The sequence below is a fragment of the Pyrenophora tritici-repentis genome, chromosome 9 (genome assembly GCF_003171515.1).
Source record: "Pyrenophora tritici-repentis strain M4 chromosome 9, whole genome shotgun sequence".
Classification (NCBI taxonomy): domain Eukaryota; kingdom Fungi; phylum Ascomycota; class Dothideomycetes; order Pleosporales; family Pleosporaceae; genus Pyrenophora; species Pyrenophora tritici-repentis.
The window spans coordinates 1,363,161-1,382,382 of NC_089398.1; the positions used below are offsets into that span (position 1 = coordinate 1,363,161).

General features: G+C 52.1%; 5 protein-coding genes across 5 annotated transcripts; 3 read left to right on the top strand and 2 right to left on the bottom strand.

Annotated features, from left to right (window-relative positions):
• Window positions 1-3,873: 3,873 nt before the first annotated feature.
• PtrM4_148940 (uncharacterized protein) lies at window positions 3,874-4,086 on the top strand (the record flags this gene model as incomplete). The annotated part of the gene is made up of 1 exon (XM_001938639.2): window positions 3,874-4,086. One exon carries the CDS (start codon window positions 3,874-3,876, stop codon window positions 4,084-4,086), a length of 213 nt encoding a protein of 70 aa, XP_001938674.2.
• A 959-nt stretch (window positions 4,087-5,045) lies between these two features.
• On the top strand, window positions 5,046-7,473 carry PtrM4_148950 (uncharacterized protein; the record flags this gene model as incomplete). Its single annotated transcript, XM_001938638.1, has 2 exons — window positions 5,046-6,812; window positions 6,859-7,473. The coding sequence occupies 2 exons, from the start codon at window positions 5,046-5,048 to the stop codon at window positions 7,471-7,473; spliced, it is 2,382 nt and encodes a 793-aa protein (XP_001938673.1).
• A 1,957-nt stretch (window positions 7,474-9,430) lies between these two features.
• PtrM4_148960 (CDC6, Cdc6-related protein, AAA superfamily ATPase) lies at window positions 9,431-13,051 on the top strand (the record flags this gene model as incomplete). Its single annotated transcript, XM_066109972.1, has 1 exon — window positions 9,431-13,051. One exon carries the CDS (start codon window positions 9,431-9,433, stop codon window positions 13,049-13,051), a length of 3,621 nt encoding a protein of 1,206 aa, XP_065959955.1.
• Window positions 13,052-14,621: 1,570 nt separating this feature from the next.
• Window positions 14,622-14,895, bottom strand: PtrM4_148970 (uncharacterized protein; the record flags this gene model as incomplete). The annotated part of the gene is made up of 2 exons (XM_001938636.1): window positions 14,622-14,781; window positions 14,834-14,895. The coding sequence occupies 2 exons, from the start codon at window positions 14,893-14,895 to the stop codon at window positions 14,622-14,624; spliced, it is 222 nt and encodes a 73-aa protein (XP_001938671.1).
• Window positions 14,896-16,137: 1,242 nt separating this feature from the next.
• Window positions 16,138-17,820, bottom strand: PtrM4_148980 (AraJ, Arabinose efflux permease; the record flags this gene model as incomplete). The annotated part of the gene is made up of 3 exons (XM_066109973.1): window positions 16,138-16,866; window positions 16,924-17,757; window positions 17,815-17,820. 3 exons carry the CDS (start codon window positions 17,818-17,820, stop codon window positions 16,138-16,140), a joined length of 1,569 nt encoding a protein of 522 aa, XP_065959956.1.
• Window positions 17,821-19,222: the final 1,402 nt, after the last annotated feature.

The window sequence follows — 19,222 nt, forward strand, 5'->3', positions numbered from 1 at the left end:
TCACAAGCAAGGCTGACATGAGGTCGGATGTCGGCCGGGGATCGTTCCGGTTTTGGAAACCGTTGGACGCATATCCCAATCGCGAGATGGTAATCCGTATCCGCTTCCGTTCCGCTGCAGTATCAGATGTGATGATTGAGCATGTCAGCCTGTCAACATGTCGCCGACAGCTCGAAACCGCCGTCTTGTGCCCCCACTGGGGATCCGGTGCGGCGCGCATGCCACGCGAGCAATGACGTGCCACGAGCTCTCTCGCTCCCTCGGCGAGCGCGTGCGTGACCACGGTGTAGTCGCTAACGTCCATCCCGTATATACTCGCTCTGGCAGCATCTGCGAACGCCTTGAGCCCCATATTTCCACGTCCTGATCAGCAACAACTACCGAACCCCTATGACGCGCTTGGGGCTGTTACCCATTGGTCGTTACCGTCTCCGCTCGATCCGCTAAATGCTCCTCACGCCTCGCAGCTACTCACTCGCCCAGATTGCAGACCAAGGCCGCATCCACCCTGAACCCTCGTTCTTTCTGTGCACACCGTCGCGGAGAGAGTTGGAAGCCGAAAAGAAGCGCGCGCTGAGGATGCTGTTGTTGCATCAGAAGGGGAGCGTGAAAGTGGGAGAGGTAGTGAGGTAAGTGGTGAGGTTTCGTCTAGTCTGGCGACACCAGGCTTCGGGCGTGCATGCGACTTCCGATGTGGGACTGCAAGTGCACGCGCGAGGCTCGAGATGCGCGTGGAGGGGTACTAAATCATCGTCCAGGTACACCCTTACATACACACCCTCCGAAGACCGAATATTACCGCCACCCTCTTTCCTCCATGTTCGCATACGGAACTCATCCGCCATTCCTCTACGCGCCGCATACCTTCACGGACCCTACACAATCCACGTATCCGCCTATCCCTCCACCTTCCACCCAAACAAAAAGGATGACGACTCGAAAATCTACGGCGAGCCTGACTTCGAGCCAAATGTCAAGGCCGGTGGCTACTGGAACACCAAATTGACGGTGCCGGAGCATACTAGGAATGAAGAAAGAGAAGATGACGGGACGCCGAAGAGCGTAACATGGATTATTGAGATCGCCTCCCAGATTATCTTTTCCAACTCGGCATCAGTCAGCTACGAACTGCTGGTGGCACGGGACGAGCGGTCATTGGACTTGGGCTTTACTGCTGTAACCGGTAACAGTCATGGGACGCCAGGAAAGGTTCAGGATCATCAACAGGGCAGCCAGAAGCACGCCTCCCAGCATGGTGCCCAACCTAAAGGGGTCTACTCCAAGGCCGTCAAATTGGTTGTGGAGGACACTACGAGCCTGTGGAATAAGCCCGAGTTGCCAGAATGGAAAGACGAGGAGCACGACGACAAGCATAAATCTAAGAGCGAGCATGCACAAGATGAGGAACCACGCAAGAAGAAGAACATCCACCTGGTAATAGTGACACATGGGCTGCACAGTAATCTCGGTGCGGATATGCTATACCTGAAAGAAAGCATAGATGCAACCGCAAGGCAAGCGCGGGAAGATCGGCGGAGACGGCGCAGAGAAGAGAAGGGAGCAAAGAAGAACGAGACTAAAAATGATACATCGACTGCACCCCTATCAGGCGGTCAGGATGACATCTCAGATAGCGAAGAGGATGACGACGAGGAAGACGTGATCGTGCGTGGCTTCGATGGCAACGTTATACGCACCGAGCGCGGCATTCAGTATCTTGGGAAACGGCTCGCCAAGTACGTTTTGACTCTAACATATCCTGACCAACCATTCCTGCCGACCAAAAAGACCATGGGGCAAAAGCTGTCAAATCCATTCTCGCCCACAAAAGACAAGTACGACGAGGGGTTGCCTTCTCATCACGGTAGCAGTGTGCACCAGACGCCTATCGCAAAAAGAGACAAACGTGCATACAAGTTTACCAGTATCAGTTTCATAGGCCATTCACTCGGTGGCTTGGTACAGACATATGCCATTGCTTATATCTATAAGCATTCACCCCACTTCTTCGACACGATCAAGCCCATCAACTTCATCGCCATGGCGACTCCATTCTTGGGGTTGAGTAATGAGAACCCAACCTATGTCAAGTTTGCATTAGATTTTGGACTAGTTGGCAGAACGGGACAGGATTTGGGTTTGACCTGGAGGGCACCGACATTGGCAAGAAGTGGCTGGACGGCCATGGGTAATGTGTTCAGCAATCAGACTCAGAATCGAGACGCGGAAGATCCTGGTGCAAAACCCTTGTTACGCATCCTTCCTACTGGCCCAGCCCATAGGGTTCTACGCATGTTCCGCAACCGCACGATCTACTCAAATGTAGTCAACGACGGCATAGTACCACTGCGGACGAGTTGCCTTTTGTTCTTGGATTGGAGAGGGCTGGGCCGGGTCCAGAAGGCGCGTAGGGAGAATGGTCTCATTGGGACAGTGGCTGTGTGGGGCTACGGGCAACTGACGGGTCAAAACTCCTCGCCAAACCCATCCAGGGTTGGCTTCTCCGACGATGACAGTTCCGGCGTCGAATCGCCCACGTACGCTGGTGACGGTACCGCTGTACCGTTGCCAGGCGAGGATGTCACCAACCAGGAAGATGAGACGCAGACTTCCGCGATCGATCCAGCAACCCATGAAGTCATTGAAGGGCAGAAGAAGAGTCCTACACCGAAGGACCAGGATGATCAGTACTTCCAGCCTCAAAATACCCTCATGCAGCTCTGGAGCTATATCAGACCAACGGGAAAGCATACCGCGAAGGACAAGAAGATGTTCACACGTAGTCAGACCATCTACAAGGACGATGAAGACGATTTGAGTTCGCCCGAAGCGGAAAGTTCAGGATCATCACATTCCACACAACGGAGGAAGAGACCCCAAGCCACTCGTGGTGATTCGATTGTCGGTAACCCCAACAATCACAGGGCACCCCCTAAAACGACAATCTTCGAGTCCGCTGGCGATTTGATCAACCCACCTGTTCCTCCAAAGTCTTGGATCAACGACCCTTCCACCCGTGCACGCGCCATTTTCCATGACAGGATCTACCATCCTGAAGATATCCCACCTCCGCCTACTAAGAAGAAGCCCACACGCAACTTATCGGCGGATAGCGCTTCCTCGCAGACATCGACAACAAGCATCGACGAGAGTGTTATGCGCGTAGAAGAGCGAATCGCTCGTGCCTACCACAAGGATCTTTCGTGGCGCAAGGTTTTGGTGAGCCTGGAGCCTGACGCGCATAACAACATGATAGTACGCCGCATGTTTGCTAATGCTTATGGCTGGCCTGTCGTCAAGCACCTCTGTGATACGCACTTTGCGGATACATACTCAGCCGGGACACGCGATGAGGATGAACCCGCCCTCGACCGCGCGGAACCCATGGATAAACCTGTCAGTGTGAATGGCGAACGTGTCAAGGGACAGGAGAATGTACAGCCGCCTATTGAGCGCACTGAGAGCGAAATGAGGGAGGTAGCCGACGAGCTAGCTCCACTGAAGCCGCCTCATATCAAGATTCCAAAGCGAACGAATACGACAGAGTCGATCCGCAGCGCATCATCTGCCGACTGGGACAGCATCTATTTCAACGAGAGTAGCGACGACGACGACGAATTCGACGACCGAAATGCTGTCCAGCGCTTCTTCCAGCCCAATAACCCGAGGGGCCAACCAAGTCCCACACTGAGTGGACCCAAGTCACCAGAGGCACAAGGCACCAGTGATGCAGATATCTCCGACTTTCTCCGTGGACCCAACCGTGTCGAATACCGTCGGGGTCTCGGCGCAGGTCCAAGCAGCAGCAGTAGCAGTAGCAACAAGCCCACGAAGTTGACCCGCGAACCGGAGCCTATTGAGTCTACTGGCGAGATGCCAACTTTGCTTGAGGAGGGTACGCTTTCAGACAGCCCGCCTGAGGTACCAGGTGGTAGGATCAGTGGCGTGGGGTTAAGGAATTCGATTGATATTCCTGCGTCGCCCGACGGCACCAAGACAAGGAGTCTAAGTGGCGGTGTTGTTGAGCAGGTTGTTAGATTGAGTAGTAGTCCGAAGACCGACAAGTCTGGTACAGGCGGCTCTTAGTATAGAGTTTGTCATCGGATAAGACTCCTGAGCAGGCAAGGGCGGAGCGTAAAGCGACTCTGAGCAGCACTCCAAAGATCGAACAATGAAGTGCATCTCCATGGGACAGAGCTCGTGGTAGGCTAAGAGAGACGGGGGCGGAGCATGAGGTGAGGAAGAAGAAGAGCAAGTGATGATGTGGATTGGATCTTTCAGCGCAGCGACGCACCTATATTTTCTTGTAATAGCGGCCCACAGGTATTCTTTTCAGTTCCCTATCCATGTTCATTCAAGCGTTGGTTTCTAATGGGTCCGGGTGTTACGTGACGTTGGTGTTTGGATCAGTGCACAGAGACACGGCTGCCACACGGACGATGGCATGGACGTGCTGTGGCACAGCTGCGCACAGTAAAAGATATCCCGTATGAAGAAACATACCTCTCCATCATCATCATCATCATCATCATCATCATCACCTTCTTCTTAGAGTATTTTCTCCTTTCTCATTCCTTCTGTTTGGGATGATGGTGGCACTTCCTGTCTTTATCTTCGATGACCCCTGGCAACAGGCAACATGGAACGTATCTGCCGCCCGGCGGGAGAAAATGTGAGTGAAATTTTTCCTTGAGAATCTCATCGCTTAGTCGCTGTTTCCCTGTTCACTGCCGCTTGTCGCGTGGCAATTGCGCTACTTCCGTTTGTTGGTGACGGTGACTCGGCCTACCACAACAAACCGAACTCACAAGCTCAGTCCACCACACGCGCAACCCACAACCAACCCAGATTGTGGCCTAGTGGTACTGCATTGGTTGCCCTGCTCCTTCTAGTTCTGTCATCTTACTGGCATTTTCAAGTTTACTCACTCGGTGCGCTCAGACTGACTGGCTTTGGCTCGTTCAGATCTGACCACCGAGCTGAACCATTCAGAACAGCCTCGTTCGTCAGTCGCCTACCTTCCGTGGGCCTAGAATCTTCTCGCGATGGTGAGTAGCGACTCGATCAACCCCGCCTTCCATGCCCAACCGGCGGTCATGGTTGGTGGTCAGAGGCGCCGGGCCACTCGCCGGGCCAGTGTACCGCGCTCCAACACTGTACCAGCTTTCGGTCCTAGTTCCACTGTACCGTTAAACAACCTTGCGGGTGGCAATATCACAGGATCATCTGTCGATCAAGGAACATCGATGACGGCGTCGCTTCTGTCGGGACCTGTTAACTCTATGAATCCCACTTGGACACCCACCAGCAGCTACGCAGACAAGATTCGCCCTTCCTCCGCTTCGCACTCGTCCGATGGCTCCACGAGTATGCTAGCCGCTCCGTCACCCACACTTACAGCAGCAAGCACATCGACAACATCGAAGGAGAGCAAGAAGAAACATGGCATATTCAGCGGCCTCATACCAAAGGGCCTGAACCGCCCCAATAAGTCCGAGCCAGAACTTCCTCCGCAGACGCCGGTAAAGGCTGTCCGGTTTCTCGGTGAAAAGGCTGGTATTGATGGGAGCCATGACCCTCCGGTAGGGAAGACGCTTCACAGGCAGAGATCATCACCCTTACTTACAATGTTCAAGGACATTGCTGCAGGCCAGTCGAAGCCCAATGAGCAAAGCATTGAGTCTGATCCGCAAAAGTCCAAGGGCTCATGGGGCAACCGTAAAAAGGCTATGCAAATGTTAGGCCTAGGCTCGTCTCTGGGGTCCAGCTCTAAGATTGAAACGGAAGAAAATGACGTGGCAGGTTATTCAGGAAAAGATGCTAAGCAATGTCACAGCAGCGAGCCTGATATTGAAACCCTCTCTCCTTTATCACACGAAAATGCTCGCCCGGTAGTCGAAGCATCCAACCGACGCTCGCGCAAGAAGGCTCCTAAGCCGGTCGATAGAATGACGCCGATTACGGAGACCTCGCACGACGGGCTGCGTGATTCTTTTGACAGCGGCTGGGCGCTCAATTTAATAGCAGAGTATGGCCCTGATTCCCCCAAATCATCATCACCTGATAATGCGTTTACTAAAAGCCTTGACTCACACAGTGCCAAGTACAAGCTGGGTGACGGCGATCTCTCATCAACGGACGAGACTATCAAAGAAGAAGTTGATATTGACGGTCTGCTCATGCACCCCGGCGACAAGGTCGATATTGAAACCGAAGAGTGCCAGCATCCGCATGGACTGCATCTTCGAGGTCCTCTTCAGACGATTGAAGATCGCCTTCTCAGTGCGACAGAGGCACAACTCAAAGCGACAAATGCACAGCTCGATGCTTACAAGAACCTGCTAGACATGAACGATTGGCAGCGACGCATCACAGACGCTGCTGTTACGAAGATGAAAGCAGAGCACGAGGCTTTCAAGGAAGAGTTCGCCAAAACAACACGAGACTGGTCGTTGGAGCGAGAGAGGCCCGGAAAGAAGGGAAGCGGTGACGACGATGATTTACCCTCAACTCGCAGCAGCATTGATCTTGATGAGGTGCCAACAGTGCATATCGCTACCGCCATGCCCATCATGGTTGTCAAGCCAGGAATGGTCAAGCTCGTTGACATTCCGCCGAGGAGGAAAAAGCCTGACGTTCCAGTTGAAACGGTCGCTTCTAATGCCAAGGTCGCCCCTGCAGCCATGAAGGGTCCAGCCACGTCCAAGCACGTTCAGTCCCCATCCAACGAGATCCAGCTGCCCCTCCAAGCGGTCCATCACTTCCAGCCTGGAGCGATCATCAATTCTTTCGGTGAATTTGAGGGCAAAAAGGTGAGCAAGTATATTAACATTCGCGTACTAGACTAACGTTGTAAAGCCTGTTGCCATGTCTGGCCCCCCTCTTCCCGCCAAGGGCCTCAACCGTCTAGATAAGGAGAAGCAACCAGATATGCTCCGTGGGGAATCACAGATGCATCTTCAGGACTGGGTATCTGCCTACGAACCTGCTACACGTCAGCATCTACCCGCACACATCGATACGGACAAGTTAGTCGATCAGGCAATTCCCCCACCACCCTTACCCAAAGACGATGATCCTGTGTCTCCAGCTCCCCCACCTAAAGACCCCGCTACGTCCCCACACCCTCCCAGGTCGTCGTCCAAGTACCACGCTACTTCCCCACATCCTGTTAGATCGTCGTCTAAGGAGCACCATTGTATCACGAATGGCCATATCTTCTGCTCCACTAACCTCAAAAATGTCCCTGACGAGGCTTGCTTCAACAGTCTAGAAGTCCGCCCGTATCTCCATACCCCTGGTGGCATTAAGCAACACGTTCACATACCCGTGCTGTGCGATAGATGCGATGAAGACGTCCGAGGTGAGCTTTGGAAGTGCTCAATACCGACTTGTTCTATGAGCGTATGCAAGGGGTGCGCTGAAGACATGAAGCGTGAGTGGGTTGAGCGTGTTACCACACCCACAGCCTAGGGTTCAGTATGAGGATTAGAACATGATAGCTATGGCTTTGGGTGGGATGTATGCGCATGGACAGGGCTAAACTCGGTTCATACCACGGGCCTATGTCTTCATGCTGAGAAGATGAGATAATGTTTAACTACTATCAGAAGTAGACGTGACGAATGTGTCAGTCTGCATTCGAAGGAAAGTGTACCATGATTCCGCAACCAAGTCCCAAGTGTACTCCAGTGACACGTGAAATACACTTTTGTCCATCGCTAAACACCAGTTGAAATGAAATGAACGCTAGGTCCCTTGCCCACCAAAAATATAACAGAAACCCGCTTTTGCCCTCAATGATACACGCTGGCCTGTTCTACCCCTCTCTGACCCTCGTAAACCCCAAAAGTTTTCATACCTCATTCATCTTTCCTGGGTCGTGACTCCTTCACCGTCTGATCCTCTTCATCATGGTCGGCAACCTCGTTCGTAACGGCTACGCTTGCACTCCGACTCAATGTCAGTCGAACAGAAGCAGGAGCCGGAGCAGTAATCGGAGCAGTAGCGGAAGTAAGGGTGGGAGCAGAACTTAGAGCAGTAGGAGAAGTAGGAGAAGAAGGAGGAGGTCTATTCCCCAGAACAAAAAAGTGCTGAGGTACCAGCCGTACGTCCAAAAGCCTTTGCACCCCAAAATGGAAACCATGTCTCAAATCCTGGTGTGCATTAAACACGGCATCCTACACCACTGTGACGGGACATTGAGAGTTCATCCCGCGTTGGATGGCCCGTTTTGTGTGTACCTGATGCGGGACCCAATATGCGCTGATAAAGTCGAGGAAGAGTATTCTGAGTGGGGAGGGTACTAGGACATCGCAGAAGGTTGTTGGGAGAGAAGACAGGGGGTCTTGAGAGATTCCAGGGCTGGGCTCAGATGTTGATTCGGGCATGGATGAAAATGTCGATGATGTAGAGGGTCTGGTCTGTAACCAGATGTAGTTGACCAAAGAGAGCGTGAGAAAGAAGTAGGTTCCGATATGATTATATACATAATGTCAATCCAAGCGAGCCGGGACGCACGGTGTGCCGGGACGCTTTTTCTTTCGGATGCTCAGAATGCTCACACCACGCCTGTAAAGTCGCATTTCCAGCGTGCATCGATTCTATAGCTCTCGACCTTCTACCTGGTTAGACGCCGACGACGTGAATCGCAACGTTAACCTTGCCGTCGCTCATTTTGTCAGTGCTGTCCACTGACTTTCATCTGACTCCCCCTTGTCAATTCGCAACAAGTCGTCTCTATAAAGAACTCGGTGTGCTAGAAAAGAAGCCAAGATAGCAAAGTTCAAGACTGCAGCCTCGAAAGGTTAAGTTAAGGTGAGGATTGTGCATCCCGGCAGTTTCTCCGCGCGAACGGCAAGATCATCGAAACGGATCTGACCAGACGTGCGCTGCTAGCAGCTCTTAGCATGCAGTAGCTTGCAGTAGCGTGCTGAGATGTGTGCGGGCCACACTGGGCGCTGTGGCTAAGTAAGAAGTGCGGTTGACCATGTCGCCTCAGGCATCTCTTATTTCCGATTTGCAGGAGCTGTTTTTTTCAGTCCTGCACTCGACCGCCGGCCTGCGCAGAGGTACGATATAGTGTGCGCAACACGGCCCCTTTCTTTGCATTTACGCAAAATACGTCCTTGACTCGAGTGTTGAGAGATGCGACAATGGCGATCTATGATGTTCTGCTCTGCTTGCCGGCACCCTGCCCACGTGTGCACTGCTACAACGTGAGTTTTCGAAGGCGGGGCAGGGCGCTTAACGTGGCCAGCGTTCGCTCAACCTGGTCGCACGCACTTCCCTGACAGGTTGCCTTCACAACGAACCAGCACAAGCTCTTTCTGCCTGCTTCGATCCGTTGCGGCTATGTTGCACTACTCTAAACACCACAAAAGTTGTTTACACCTCGCCTTCCCTCGACCAAGTCCGAACTGCAAACGCCATGCGGCTTCTCCACCTTGACGCGCTGGGAAGGCTCGTCTCGACAGACTTCCACGGCAACACGATCCCGCCCTACGCCATTCTGTCGCATAGATGGTCTAGTTCCGAGATCCTATTTAACGACGTACAGAGCGAAGCCTATAAGGAGAAAGAAGAAGGCTATAGAAAACTTGAGTTCTGTGCTAAACAGGCAGCTCAGGACAAGCTGCAGTACTTCTGGGTCGACACTTGCTGCATCGACAAGTGGAATCTCGCTGAGCTCTCAAAGGCGATCAACTCGATGTTCCAGTGGTACAAAAACGCGACACGATGCTACGTCTTCTTGTCAGACGTCTCGGTGTCGGCCGCAACAGAGCCGGTCCAACGCAGCGACTGGGAGGCGTCGTTCCGCAAAAGTGTATGGTTTACTAGGGGGTGGACGCTCCAAGAGCTAATTGCGCCGGTGTCAGTCGAGTTCTTCTCGTATGAAGGACATCCCCTAGGCGATAAAGCGTCGCTCGACCAGCTTATCCACGAGATCACCGACATCCCGCTCGCGGCATTGCGCAACTGCCCCTTGGACCAGTTCCCTACATCCGAGCGAGAGGGATGGGCCAAAAAGCGCAGAACGACTGAAGCAGAAGACACCGTTTACTGTCTACTTGGGATTCTTGGCGTCTCTATGCCCACCGTGTATGGCGAAGGACAGGAGAGTGCACGAAGCAGACTGCAGGCAGAAGTAAAGGCAGCTGTCAACGCACCGTCGATCATTCCATTCTCACGGAACCACCGCTTCGTAGGTCGAGAGTCGCAGCTTACCAAGCTAGAAGCAAAGCTCTTCAGCAACGAACACACCACTACTATACTAGCGATCGTTGGACTAGGCGGAACAGGCAAGTCGCAGCTTGCGCTCGAGGTTGCACACAGAACAAGGCAGAGCAACAAGAACTGCTCGGTCTTCTGGATAGACGCAAGCGACAAAGACAGTCTCTACCAGTCGTATGCAAGGGTTGCGCAGAAGCTTAATGTTTTAGGCTGGAACGACGATCAGGCGGACATAAAACAGCTTGCGAAACGCTGTGTAGTAGAGATTAGTACGCGGCAATGTTTACTCATTTTCGATAACGCAGAAGACACCACTCTACGATCTGGCGGCTCGTCTACGATAGAATATGCGGTCTTAGCCGACTGTTTGCCGCAGTCCAAGCAATGTTCTGTCATCTTCACAACAACAAATAGTAACACAGCTCAGGCGCTTGCTTTAGAGAATGTTATAGTGCTGCGAGAGCTAACACTAGACGCGGCGCTGAAGATGCTGCAAGTCCGCTTAGCGAGGCCCCTCGCGAACACTGAACAGCAGGAAGCCAAGCACTTGCTAAGAGAGCTTTCGTATCTCCCTCTAGCCGTCATGCAAGCAGCGGCCTGTATGAATGCTAGCGGTCTGACAGTACAACAGTATCGATCACGACTGGACAAGCACAAAGAACTAGCTATTAAACACAGCTGTGACTCGTCTGAGGGTAGACTACAAGGTTCTGGTGTGAAAGACACTGTAGCTGCTACGCTGTTTCTCTCCATCGACCAGATTAGTCGTGACAATGCGTTTGCCGCAGACTATCTGTTTCTTGCTGCATGCGTAGACCGAAAAGACATCTCGCTCGACCTTCTAGAGGCAGCCTCGATGCAAGAAAGAGAAGATACTATTAGGGTGCTTGACAAGTATGCGCTCGTCACTAGGCGACCTGCTGAGTCTGCGCTCGATGTTCATCGACTAGTCCATCAAGCTCTGCGCGAGCGGCTGCAAATGCAGGGACAGCTCATACAACGTACTAAACGCACTATCACACAGCTACTTCGTGTGTTCCCAGATGATGATCATAGTAACAGAAGCAAGTGGAGACGACTGCTCCCACATGCCCAATATGCTCTGTCGAATAGTCCGGCGGATGATAACGACGAAGAAAGATTGCGTCTTGCAGCAAACTGTGCTATATCTCTGTCTAGTGACGGACGGTATGAGGAGGCCGAAGAGCTGGGGGTGCAAGTGATGCAGTCGAGGAAGAGAGTGCTTGGCCACGAGCATCCTGACACGCTGAGCAGCATGACTAACCTGGCGTCGACGTACTGGAACCAAGGGCGGTGGAAGGAGGCCGAAGAGCTAGGGGTGCAAGTGATGCAGACGAGGAAGAGAGTGCTTGGCGGCGAGCATCCTGACACGCTAATAAGCATGGCCAACCTGGCGTCGACGTACTGGAACCAGGGGCGATGGAAGGAGGCCGAAGAGCTAGGGGTGCAAGTGATGCAGACGAGGAAGAGAGTGCTTGGCCACGAGCATCCTAACACGCTAATGAGCATGGCCAACCTAGCGTCGACGCACTGGAACCAAGGGCGGTGGAAGGAGGCCGAAGAGCTAGGGGTACAAGTAATGCAGACGAGGAAGAGAGTGCTTGGCCACGAGCATCCTGACACGCTAATGAGCATAGGCAATCTAGCAGCGACGTATAGGAACCAAGGGCGATGGAAGGAGGCCGAACAGCTGGAGGTGCAAGTGATGCAGGCGAGGAAGAGAGTGCTTGGCGATGAGCATCCTGACACGCTGACCGGCATAACCAACCTAGCGACGACGTACATCAACCAAGGGCGATGGAAGGAGGCCGAAGAGCTAGGGGTGCAAGTGATGCAGTCGAGTAAGAGAGTGCTTGGCGATGAGCATCCTCACACGCTGAGCAGCATGGCCAACCTAGCGTCGACGTACTGGAACCAAGGGCGGTGGAAGGAGGCCGAAGAGCTGGAGGTGCAAGTGATCCAGTCGAGCAAGAGAGTGCTTGGCGACGAGCATCCTCACACGCTGACCGGCATGGCCAACCTAGCGTCGACGTACAGGAACCAGGGGCGATGGAAGGAGGCCGAAGAGCTAGGGGTGCAAGTGATGCAGTCGAGGAAGAAAGTGCTTGGCGGCGAGCATCCTGACATGCTGATTAGTATGGGCAACCTAGCGTCGACGTACAGGAATCAAGGGCGATGGAAGGAGGCCGAAGAGCTGGAGGTGCAAGTGATCCAGTCGAGCAAGAGAGTGCTTGGCCACGAGCATCCTGACACGCTGAGAAGCACGGCCAACCTGGCGTCGACGTACTGGAACCAAGGGCGGTGGAAGGAGGCTGAAGAGCTGGGGGAGCAAGTGATGCAGGCGAGGAAGAGAGTGCTTGGCGATGAGCATCCTGACACGCTGATTAGTATGGGCAACCTAGCGTCGACGTACAGGAACCAAGGGCGATGGAAGGAGGCCGAAGAGCTGGAGGTGCAAGTGATGCAGGCGAGGAAGAGAGTGCTTGGCGACAAGCATCCTCACACGCTGATTAGTATGGGCAACCTGGCGTCGACGTACAGGAACCAAGGGCGATGGAAGGAGGCCGAAGAGCTGGAGGTGCAAGTGATGCAGGCGAGGAAGAGAGTGCTTGGCCACGAGCATCCTGACACGCTGAGCAGCATGGCCAACCTGGCGTCGACGTACAGGAACCAAGGGCGATGGAAGGAGGCCGAACAGCTGGAGGTGCAAGTGATGCAGGCGAGGAAGAGAGTGCTTGGCGATGAGCATCCTGACATGTTGACTAGCATGCACAACCTAGCCTTCACGCTGCACTAACAGGCTCGTTACAGGGAGGCTATTGCACTAATAGAAAGATGCTGTTAGCTACGCGAGCAGGTTCTTAGCGAGCAACATCTTAATACACAGTCGTTGCTTAACATGCGGACTGACTAGCGAGCGGAGTGTAAACAGATTAATAAGTAAGACAACTTCATCGTATTACTAGTATCTGCAGATCGTAAAGTTAACTTAGATGCCACACTATACAACGTTAGTATAAGCATGATTTTTAATTGTGTACTATAATGCAGCAGTGGTTGTTGATACGGCTAAGGTATCGGAATCACCTTCGTTGCAACGAGTTGAAAATGATTGTGATTGTTCTTGTTCTTTTATGGAGGTGGAGGGAGGTCGGCAGTAAGGCAGCAGCTAGAGCTCGGACCACACGGCTTAGTCAGCCGTGTAATCCAAGCTCGTGCATGCAGCAACCAGCTGCCTTATCTACCGCAGGTTCGATTCCCAACAGTGGTAGCTTCTACTAATTACGACATCTTAAATGTACTCCGTACAGTGGATTCCCGCAAAAAAATAATAGATATATATAAGTAACGAGCCTATCTACAACGCGCGCGTGCATGTCTAGAAGAATAGCTATCTGCAAGACGGGAATAAGCGCTGTGTGGGGCGACGAACTTAGCTCAAGACCGCAATTCTCAGCCACTGCGCGTAGGGTAGATACGTAGATATCTCAGCACGCTACTGCGAGCTACTGCATGCTAAGAGCTACCAGCTGCGCACTTCTAGCTAGACGCATTTCAACAATCTTGCTGTTTGCGCGGAGAAACTGCCGGGATGTGCTTATATTACCCTAAGCCAACATCTCGAGGCTGCAGTCTTAATCTTTGCTATCTTAGCTTCCTTCCTATTCCACCGAGCTTTGTGCAGATGTGTACTGTCGCAAACAGACAGGGGAGTAACGGAGGAGAGTTAAAAGACAACGTTAATAGAATGAGCGACAGCACAGTTAACGGCGCGCTTTTCGGCCTCGGAGACTAATGTGCTGGGAGAACGAGAGTTGCAGAATAGATGCACATTGCACTTGTTTGTATTCGAGACTACTAGGGGCAATCCGAGGGTCCGGAAGAGAAAGCGTCCCGTTACACCGTGCGTCCCGGCACGCTTGGACTGACATTACCCCATGGTATAGTTCAAGAATTGGTAGGCTCCGAGACGTTGAGCGAGCAGCCAGGCTTGGAGAGTGGGCGGGACCCAATTACACAGCGGTAGCACATGTGTCGATGGGGATGCACTGCTCGCTGGGTTCGGATGTAGGTAGGGGCTTTGGTGCTGGAGAGAACGGCCAAGCGTATGACTTCCTGTCTTAGCTTGAGCCACTTTTCTTTTGTTCCCCGGGGCCGCGGTCTGCAGAGGTGGAGGCCGTTCTGGCATGGGCAGCTGAATCTGGTGTAGGTGGGATATCTTTCTTGTATAGGAATTGTAGAAAAAGTCCAAAGATATCGTGGTCAACTTCTGTAAGCTGAATGGACATTCCCTCATCTGCCGGAGCGGTGCTCTCGTTCTTTTCCTTGTCGCATGATGCGTCCCCTTCGCCAGAAGACGAAAGCTTTCACTTCTTATTTGCTACCTTGTCGGTGCGAATGGCGTTGAGGCGGGCGATCTCTTTGGCGAAGAAGATGGAGTGGGAACTGAGGAGTGCAATGGGGAGGTTCCAGCTAAAGACATTTGGTGAGTTGCCGACGATCACCTCAATGCTTGGGTCTGCGATCCTGATATGGTATTAGCATCTTTTTATCGCTTTGCTTGGGCATCGATATGTACCTTTTGCCAAAACTCTCTGGATGTGCGGCTGTGCCGGGATACGGAGGATGCGAAGGATTCATCTTTTGTGATGGGATATCGAAGAATACAATAGTAGAGTGTCGTAATGCAAGTGTTTCATCCGAATACAAAGCTGGGAATATTTCTCTGTAGTTGTTAGACGATTGGTTCTTGTTCAGCTTGGTAGACTAAGAGTAGCCTGGAGCATACCGTTACACTGTACCGAAGATGGATAAGATGTGTTGTAGTCTCGGTACGAATCTTCTTGGGAGCTCTTATCCAGACAAGAAATGAGATAGAAGCCGCAGCCTACGTAAAGCGAGCCGAGCTAAGTGCAGGCAGGCGCAACGAAGAGTGGGAGATGCATGTGTATTTCCTTAATTCGAAGTGACATGCATGACGGATACAGCTTTACCGTATAGTTGAAGGCTACTATGGGCAGCTAGGGCTTTATTCGAGATGCTTTGGCCTCTTAATGGAGGATAAGATATCTGTGAACTCACCATGTGTATCGTGTGAGCGATTGCGCGTAGATTCGAGCCGAGTGGCAAGTGCTCTCTAGGGAAGACGTTCTAATGAGGTGCGTCATGGAACGCTCCTTCTAAGCTCATGCCACTCAGCAACACGCGCCACACGATTTTCAGGCCGATAGCGCTTTGAAAGCGGTATGAAGACCGCACACCAATCAGGCACTAAATTTGAACAGATAAAATGGCTGGTTGAAGCATACATATGCGTAAGTGATCGATAAGTTAGGGCGTGATCATGGTATGTATACACAGTTGATAAGCTTGGGGCGTGAGAAAGGTCATCATGATACCTTAGTAGATTTGTTGCAGTGAATGCAATAAATTAAAGTGTAACCGCGCGAGGCAGTAATCAGAGTATATTGTGTGTGTCGTCTTGTAGTGTTTTGTCTGCTCGCCTTTTTACGAAGGCAGCAGCAGGGTCTGTTTACATGACGTATCTATGATACAGCTGAGGTAAGAGGTGCTCAATAAAGAGAGGAAGCAGCACCAGACCACCAACACGTGATCTGCTTCTCCTCATAACCGTCACAAGATTCCAACAACCCTTCCACATAACTTCTGTGATGTGCAACTGAACATTTAGTGTATTATTGAGACCTACTACTACGAATCCCATGGAATATACCGTGAGCTCACTCAGGGTATATGAAATCGACTCTGCCAAACCGTGATTTTCGCCGCAATCACCATGTGGTTATCTCCGGGTATCTCTGTCTTATCTCCGAAACATCACCATATACACCACTGTGATCTGAAAAACACCACAAAGCATTTTTAGACCTTGGGTTCGACATTGACCCTCTCGGCATGGCCATAGCCAGAGACCTTGAGGTTGCCGGCCTCGATATCGCGCTGAACCCGGTCAAGACGAGACTCGATATTGCCCGCCTTCCAAGCAGGCAGACCAGAATCAAAGACGTCGTCCATCTCTTCGAGGGTCTTGCCCTTGGTCTCGGGCGCGGTTAGAAACATATGAATGAACGCCACAGCATTGAAAGTGCCGAAGATCATATACATCTTCCAGTTGATGGACCACAGAAGAGGGGGGACCGCAAATGCGAGAATGCAGTTCCAGGCCCAATTGCTCGCAGTTGCCAGAGACACAGCCTTCGCGCGGACCTTACTGGGGAATAGCTCGCTTGGATAAGTCCAGGAAACCGGGCCCCAAGTTGTCGCAAAGGTTGCAACAAAAAGGTATGAGCAAGCCACAATTGCCTTGGAAACTGCGCTATGCTCACGAGGAACAACCCAGGAGATATCCTTATCGGTCTTATCCGGATTTGGGTTCCCGTATGATGCCTGGAGAGCACCGGTAGTGAATAGCCAGACAGCCATCAAAAAGGATCCGCAAAGTAGAGCTGGGCGTCGTCCAAATTTGTCCAGGTACATGATAGCTGGTAGGGTCATAGCTACGTTGATAATGTACTGGATCGAAGCGGTGAGGAGCTCGTCGGCGATGCCAGCCCCGCGCATGATGAACACGATATAGTACATCATTATATTCTATATAACATTAGCCCACTCTCTCACACACATGTTCACAGGGCCATATATACTGACCATTCCAGATAGTTGACTCCACGCCTGTATGGATACTCCAAGAATAACACGTTTGAGGATGCGTGGTTTGGTAAGTGCGGCGAAGCTCGTCTCAGCCACCTCACGCTCGAAGCGAAGTGCCTCCTCAATCTCCTTGTATTCGGCAAGCACCTTTGGATGATTCATATCACCATGACCATGGAGATTCGCAAGGGTTCGGAGAGCCTCATCCCAACGGTCCTTAGAGGCTAGCCAGCGTGGGGATCGAGGGAAGAAGAAGAAGCCGAGAAAGAGGAGAAGACCTGGGATAGCCTGAACGCCCCAAGGGATCCTGAAAGCGGCAGTACCTTGGTTTGGGTTCTTGACACCACCCAATTTCCGACCAATGGGCAAAATGTGCTGTGGCAAAGAAAATGCAAAAACTCGTACCTGTTGAAGTGAAACTACACGTCCGCGGATTTCCTTGGGAGCAATCTCGGCCTGATACACTGGAACAATCGCTGAGCAAATACCGATGGCGTAGCCACCAATGACTCGGCCGACACAGAGAAGAGCGACACCGTTGGAAGCCGCCTGTAGGATTGCTCCCACGACCCAAACAAGAGCGGCGATCTGGATGGCGTTTCGACGCGACAGACGGTCGGCAAGGAAAGAAGAAGAAAGTGCTCCCACGAGCGAACCTGCTGGCATACTGGCAGTGATTCCACCTTGGCGAGTGCCGGCTGGGTTTTTGAAGTACTTCTTGTAAGCCGGTGTACCGATGGCGCCAGACATGGAGGAGATATCGAAACCGAACAGAATACCGCCAAGAGCAGCAAAGCCGCAAATGGCGTAGACGTTGTAGATTTGGGGGAACTGCGAGATCATTGTGAGCGCATATCTTAAGACGCGACTAGGATGTTGAGTCCTTGCCTTCATCCTATCAAATGGGAGGTCTTGGTTGAGAAGAAGTTGCACGCAAAACTGCGGGTGGAAGAAAGAAGTAGCAGGATCAGTAATATTACTTATAGTACCAGGCCCGCGGGAAGTAAAGTGGGGGAGCGCGTGATATCGCGCGGCCCAAGTCCGTGCGGGTGGGCTACACCTTTCACTCACTTGACGCCGCCTTTACCTCGTTCCCGACCAACTACACAATCCCTGATCCTAGCAATCACCCGGGTTTTAATGTGGTGGTGGTGGTGTTGACCAAGGTTGTAACGTTGTAACCCCGCAATCGGGCGTTTGGCCAGGGCATATGTAGATCCTACAGAAATCCGGTAATATTGCCCGGGGTAGCGCGTTGGCCATATTGTTTGCAGGAGAATCTTCAATGAGGTGGACTCGACACATATGATCTTCCCACTATGCTGACACATGTTCTTCCCAGTCCCATGGAGTCGCACTAGCAAGGCATCCAAGTAGTGAAGGACTGCGACGTTGTGTAACAAAGGTTGTAATTTGTGATCTAACCTCCACAACATATGTACATTACACCTATCAGAGTGGACTGCTCAGTCGAATTGAGATCAATGCATCGGAAGCAGGACCATTACATGCGGATAGCAAGCTCCATATGGAGCACAAGTTGGCCCCAAATGACTATATCGGTAAATGCACCGTGCCAGGAAATTCCGCCCTGTTCAAGAGTTCAAGAGTTCAAGGACAACAATAGGTGGCCTTCGCATATTGCCAGGATTTCCGTCTCGGCATAGGCGCGGCGTTGCATGATCATTCCGCGACCAAGGTAAAGGTGAGCCAGTTATCTCTGGTAACTAAGCGCTGTGACGGAGTATCATGTACTCTCGTATATGGGCATTGTTTATATCATATCATTTGACTGCGACCATGGTATCTGAAGCCCGCACGCTTGTTTACAATCATGGTGATCTGGGAGGCTACAAGAGTTGACGTCGTTGGCGAACGCGCCAAGCATGCAGTAATGCCGCCAGCCGTTGACACCCAAGCCCCTCGCCTCGTCTGCAGACCAATCAGCGCAGAACAACCAACATGGCTGCGGCGTTTTTTGGTGGCAGCAGGGTCAGGAGAGGCGGAACGCGTTGAGTGCTACTTCAAGCAATATAGCCGAGAAGGCATCCGCACTCCCATTGTGAAGGCAGGCTTGTTCCGCTTGTCGAACTCGGGGTTACCCCCACAAGAAACATAAGTAATCCACCCTAAATCGTGTGGATCTGGAAGATCAGTGGTGATTGATCTGTTTGGTCAGAGTCCAAGGTTAACTACTTTGAGTACGGAGCCACAAAACTCGGTCCGAATAGAGTCACCTGCCACGGGGTAGAGTTGAGGCCCTACTCAAGTGCGCCCTTACAAAGGGTACAACACG